This window comes from Dipteris shenzhenensis, chromosome 2 (assembly GCF_047967505.1).
Source record: "Dipteris shenzhenensis isolate YYH24624 ecotype China chromosome 2, Dip_SZ_1.0, whole genome shotgun sequence".
NCBI lineage: Eukaryota > Viridiplantae > Streptophyta > Polypodiopsida > Gleicheniales > Dipteridaceae > Dipteris > Dipteris shenzhenensis.
Genome location: NC_141597.1, coordinates 66,459,550 through 66,465,641, shown reverse-complemented (window position 1 = coordinate 66,465,641; position 6,092 = coordinate 66,459,550). Strand labels below are relative to the sequence as shown.

The window sequence follows — 6,092 nt, the reverse complement described above, 5'->3', positions numbered from 1 at the left end:
CTCTTATTTAAAACATAAAAAGTTAAAAGGCACTTTACACTTATGTCTCGTTTCTGCAAAGAGGCAAAAATACATTTCTAACTTAGAAAGCACAAGTATACTCAAACAAACTCTCTTTTGAAACTAAAAGAGAGTAGTCCAAATCTCTTCACACAAAATCAGCATTAACCATTTCAAGAATTCCAGGAGAGGCCAGCTTGACATGCACTATCAAGGATGCCACAAGAAGCTGTGTTTAAAATCAATAGAACATCGTCCTACTATTGTATAAGTAACTTCAAAGTCGGTACTTTCAGACATCCATTGTTAACAGTAAACAAAGAAAACGCCAAAAAACTGTAATTTGCTCAATTATGATAGTTCCCCACCATTGTTGAAAGCCTCAGCCTTTTCCAAATTTACAGAGCTAGTTGTTCAAATCTGAGCACCAAAAAACAACTGCAATAGTAACAGCGTCAGAACTGACTTTATGAGCACCAAATGACAGGTGTAGATCAACGTGCAAGTATATGCCCTCACATATGGACAGATTGAATACAAGCACAGATTTTCTGGCTTCGAGCTGAGCTTCAATCAAAGATCTGATGATCAAGGGCAGACTAAGGTCTTGAAGAAGGCTAGCATTTCCAAAGACGTTCAGAATATGGGCAGAAGCAAGTGCAATCCATAACATACGATAACGTCAATAAAGTGAAAGCAAAGATAGAAACAGGAACTTCTCATTGCCATAAATAATATTTACGTTGTCAAAAACCAAGATCTTAACTGCAAATTTGGATTTGATCAGCTCGAATTCTTTCCGGAACTCAATTCATTTTCACCTGCTCTTCATAAGCCAGGAATATTCTTTAAAAGAAGCAAACAAAATGATGCTGACAAATTTCTTTTACCTAGCAGCAGCTCGTGCACTCATGGATGTGTGATAGTTCGTGCTGCGTTGCTTACGGTATGAAGTATAAACATCATCATATTGAGTGACTTCATTTGGATCTGCTACGGCCCCCAGCCCAAGCCTGCCTGTGCTTATTGCTCCCGGCTTGTGCTCCATACTTCCATCAGGCAGTGTGTTCGTTTCAAGATCCACGCTTAAGATTGCAGGTGGAGGTATGCAGGCCCCACCTTTTCGACTTTGTTCTTCCTCGTCCCTTTCATCTTCATCCACCAATCTCCTCGCACCCTTCAATTGCCCTTCCAAAGGATCAACTTCACCTATGTCTTTAAAAAACTTTGTGACCCTGTCTAAAATGTAAGAGTCTGAGGCAGTTGATGGTGGGATAACTGCTGGTATGTCCAGAGGACTCAAAGGAGAGTAAGGGACACCACTTCCTATCTGCATCTTTCGCACCATCCCTGGTATGAGCCCAGGTGGAAAGAGGGGATAGGGAGGATGATCTGCAACACGCATGGGGGGCAATGGAGCAAGGGTAGGCTGGCTAATGGAAGGGGTAGGAGCTGACAAAGAACTAAGATACGGTGGGTTCAGTGTTGGGTAGACAGCAGGGACAGAGTTAGTGACAAACTGCAGGGTCACGGGGGGCGTAAAGCCAGGAGTTGACCCATACTGAGCAGCTGCTGCAAGGGCTGCAAGTGATGGTCGTTGATCCTGCTCTGAAGGGGAGTGAGAAGTTCGAGCATGATCAGGACTTAACACAGTGGCCTGCTCATTCCCAGTGATAGGCTCGGGGGAGAGAGGCGCAGCTGTTCGATGCTCAAGAACACAAAGACAATCAGAAGACTTGAAATTCCCACATGTAAATGAGACATATCATTCAATGTTCATGATTCACATATATACCTTCATAAGATATCCAATCTTACAAAGAATATATCCAATCTTGCAGATTCAAATTCTTTATAGAACAAGCAACTTTTCAGATTCATGACCATTCCAAATATAAAAACACCTTTTCAGATAGACATACCTGTGGAAGCTTGAACCAAGGAGGAATTATCAGTCTGTGAAGCTAAAAGATGTAACGGGATTCGATATCCTGCTGGAGGCCCTCCCATCATCTCACCCTCAAAAGCAGCAATTATTTCCTTGGTATAAACTTCCTTAGAAGCCCAAAACTGCAGTATTTTTTGAAGCCGTGTCTGATTAGCTTCTTTATTTTGAGGATTGTGATAGATTGCTGCCAGCATAGAGCCCAAAACTGGCTGAAATGCCAATGCCTCGTTGTCAAGTTCCTTCAAAATGAGACGCCGCTGCAGACTACAGTCGAACAAAGCCTAACAAATTAACATCTCAGGCAACAATCATACTTGAAGCAAAAAGTCATTTACTTTATCTTTGCTTATCACAACCCCACACAGATTAGCCTCCATATATGAGCTGACTATAAGAACTCGCTTTTGCAAAACTCGTCGTAGTCAAGAACATTCATTCAACTCGCTCAAGCAATCAGGAACTCAAGAAAAACAGCAACATAACGGGCATAATAAGAGGCGAGGAACCCTAACCTGTCAAAGAGAATGTCATTGGCCAAGTAGATCACGTGGAGTTGCCGAATATCGTCATCTAGAGACAATACTCGTTCACGCAGGGCCTCTGCCAAAGCAGGTGCAAATGGTGATCTTTGCATAAACCAATTTTTGGCTCCTTTGATCGATTCCTTTGTTCCGGTTAGGTTTTCTAAAACGCCCTTCAACTCAACTGCGACATCGGTGGGCAGAGGCCCAGAAAGTCCCTTGAACGGCTTTGAGGAAGGTTCCTCAAAAGTTTCTTGCGGCACCCGATCAAAATAAGGCTGCGATTGTGGTGGTTGCTGATGATGGTGATGCAACTGTTGCTGATCGTAATATGGAGGGAAAACAGGGCCGGGAGGAACTGCAACAGAAGGAAGGGGTGCGTTCAAAGAGGTGTTGAGAGCAGGGTTCAATGTGGGGTTCAAAGTGGCAAGTGGAGGGTTGAGAGAAGAGAGAGGAGGGTTGAGGGCAGGGTTCAGAGCAGGCATCGGAGTATTGAAGCCACCGAGGTGAGGATTGACAGTAATCCAAAGCTTGTACCTGTAGTAGTTATGCCCTTCAGCTCCGAACAAGAAGGCGTAAGCAGGGTTATCCTTCTGCTTCTCCTTGAGCATCTTCTCGAACTCCGGCCCGTTCTTGGCAGCGTATTCTACCAGCTTTTCGATTCGTTTCTGAAGCTCGGCATCGGGAGGGGGGGGGACGATGGGAGGGGGGGGCTCCCAGGGGTTGAAGAAGGAGGGAGGGGGGGGGAGGGAGGGGGGCTGGAGGGCGACGGGTGGGACGAAGGGGTAGGGCATGGAGGGGTAAGGGAATTGCATGGGAGGAGGACCAGGGAAGAAGGCCGGGGGGGGTGCTTGAGGGAACGGCTGGGGGGGGCCGCCATGGAACTGCTGCTGCTGCTGCACCACCGAAGGAGGAGGAGGGGGAGCGTATCCGCCATAACCAACATGCTCCATCGCACGAGTGTAGTTTTTTTCAAGGCCTCTGTTGCTTCAAGCTCTGTCCGCCATACCCGCTCCTCTAATAACAAAAGCCTCCGACAGGGACGATCCTACATGGCATCCTACGTCACAGCCCCCTTCCCCATCGCTATCCTACGTGGCATTTATGCTTGCAGAAATTTTCCCTTACATTTTACCACGACGCACCTCCATCAAATCTCATGTTGAGAATTGGGATCATATGAATAAGGTTTTAGGTTTTATTAGCAATGCCCTCGCTAGGGGAAGGCTATAGCAATGAGGTGACGTTCCCGTCTAAAGCGGGGAACCCATTTCTTTTCCAAGGAAACTTCTAATGTTTCCACGGTCTTCTTCATTGTTCTTTTCCATTCCTGTATAGCGTTCCTTAGTGATCTTGTTCCTTAGTGGCCTCATGCTCATTTCTTCTCCACGTTCTTAGAGATCATTCTCCATCGACTCATCAGATCTCCATCGACTCATCAGATCTCCCTCTTTACCATGGGATCTTGCTTCGTAAAGCCTCAAACCTCTAATCGAGTTGCATCCTCCGTTGCCCCTTATTCCACTTCTCTACACTCCAAGCGTCCTCGCCTGTGCTTGTATGGAGCCGAATTGTGCCCATTCACTTCTAGGACCAGGATCGCTCTCTAGTTTAAAGGCTTGCAAGTGAAGAGTGTGTGGGCAATGCGGATGAAGTGAAAGGGGAAAAGCTGCAGCTCGTCAAGTTCATGGTACCGGATGGAGAATTGCCTATCTTACAACACGACGATCATAATGTGTGGCTCGTCAGATGAGATTTTAGAGTCCATTAAAGCGATGTTTCCTAAGTGTGGGGGTTAAAGGTCACTATGCCTTTACCCCGGTTATGTACAATACTCAAACACATATATAAATGAATGAAAAAGAAGATTAGGGTGGTTCTGCACCCACCAAAACTTGTGTGGCTCTCTGTCCACTCTCAACTGGTATCAGAGCCCGAGTGATCTAGCTGAGCGTGCGTGAATGCTTGGAAGCTCAGCAACTCTGTGGGAGAAAGGAGAAGCTTTGTGGGAAGCTTTGTGGGTGACTTTACTTGCATCCGAGTGTGCAGAGACCTTGGAGGAACCTTTGGAAAAGTCACTTTGGCTTTGCAAAGTGGTTTTGAGAGCCTGTTAAGAGTTTTCAAAGAAAAAGTCGTTTTTTGAGCTTTTCCCTGTTCCGTTCGATGACAGAGACTCCGTATTGACTTGTAGAGGCAACTATTGCTTGCTTTTGGTGTCCACTTCACTTCAAGAGCTTGGAAACACCTTCATTCTTGAATCTGGGATCATTTCATTGGATTTCTGACTCACTGTGTCAATTTCTGCGTTTTTTGCCCGGGTGTTGGAACTCAAGTTTGGAGCAACCATTTGAAGATTAGTTCCGATGGACTCAGGAGATCCTAAAACTTCTATGTTGCTCATCATTCGCACTCCGGTGGAGTTTACAAACAGCTCTGTTTCCAAAAACGTTTTTTAGTCTGTGTGTTGGACCCAGTGACTGAGACCACGGTTTCCAAAACCGTCTGTCCCATTGCGTTTCAGACGCCCAAAAACCCCTACCTATCAGTTCTTGCGCAATTCAGTGGAGGATTTTCAAAGTTATAGATCTCTGTGTATTCGATTTTCGTCTCTCTGTTATGCATTTTTCATTCTAAGGTTTTGAAACCTTAGATTTATGCCACATGGCAGTGGATAAGTGTTAACTCCCATTTCTCACTCATCGGTTGGGATTTTGGAGTTCTAGCAGAAGAGAGATATTTGCAGATTTTCTTGCTGAGTCCGATTATGCAATGGCGCCCATGTTTTGAGGCATCTCAGGTTTTATTTTCAGTAGCGGTCATTACCGTGGGACTATGATTTTTTGAGCATACCTTATGCAGATCACTCTGGTTGCAGTTTGAGCAGTGTGCGCTCATTTGTGGTATGTATTGGGTTGCAGTGGATGATTTATAGGCCATTTGGATGCATTACGGTCCTTATTGGATGCGCTGATAGACCCAAATTGCCTTGTGGGATGCTATTTTTTATGGGCGCTTTGCACATGGATGCTATTTTATGCTGAGGGATAGTTTTGACACATTGCAGGTGATGCACTGATAGTCATATGCTCTCTTGGATGAGATATTATTGATGCATATGCCAGTGGATGGTGTTTATGCTTGAGTCATTTGGCACTCATTGGCATTTTCTTTTGGGCCAGATTTGCTCATATGGATGCATAGTATATGCACATGAGTCAGATGTATCTTTTGATGCTTTGAGCTTTGAGTTTTGGTGATATTTCACTCTATTGTGGCATACACATTTGGGTGCACCTGGTATTTGGTGTGATTCTCTCTTGTAGGCACTAGCATTTGGGATTTTGTTTCATTTGCATCATGGCATCCTCTTCCATGTCTGAAAAGGAGTTTTTCAACATTAAAAAGTTTGATGGGACAAACTTTTCTTTGTGGAAAGAACAAATAAGGGATGTGCTTATTCAAAAGAAGCAGATTAAACCCTTGGCAGGGATTGAAGCTAAGCCTGCAAATATGTCTGAGGATGATTGGAATGAGTTGGATGCATTAGCAAAGTCTACTATTAGACTTCATCTTGCAGAGTCAGTTTATTTCACAGTAGTAAATGAGCAGACTACGGAAGATTT

At 44.7% G+C, this 6,092-nt stretch overlaps 1 protein-coding gene across 1 annotated transcript; it reads right to left on the bottom strand.

The window, feature by feature from the left end:
• Positions 1-405: 405 nt before the first annotated feature.
• Positions 406-3,503, bottom strand: LOC147905203 (SUPPRESSOR-OF-WHITE-APRICOT/SURP RNA-binding domain containing protein 1-like). Its single transcript, XM_087391075.1, has 3 exons — positions 2,461-3,503; positions 1,923-2,212; positions 406-1,698 (listed from the first exon to the last, which is right to left on the bottom strand). Exons 1-3 carry the CDS (start codon positions 3,420-3,422, stop codon positions 887-889), a joined length of 2,064 nt encoding a protein of 687 aa, XP_087247201.1. The 5' UTR covers positions 3,423-3,503; the 3' UTR covers positions 406-886.
• Between the last annotated feature and the right edge of the window lie 2,589 nt (positions 3,504-6,092).

Bases quoted from the DNA above. Each gene is read 5' to 3' on its own strand.
- LOC147905203 (XM_087391075.1), bottom strand. From the start codon at position 3,422: ATGGAGCATGTTGGTTATGGCGGATACGCTCCCCCTCCTCCTCCTTCG. The intron at 2,213-2,460 runs GTTAGGGTTCCT...GTTCGACTGTAG, and splicing joins AATGACATTCTCTTTGACAG to TCTGCAGCGGCGTCTCATTT. The intron at 1,699-1,922 runs GTATGTCTATCT...AGCATCGAACAG, and splicing joins CTTGGTTCAAGCTTCCACAG to CTGCGCCTCTCTCCCCCGAG.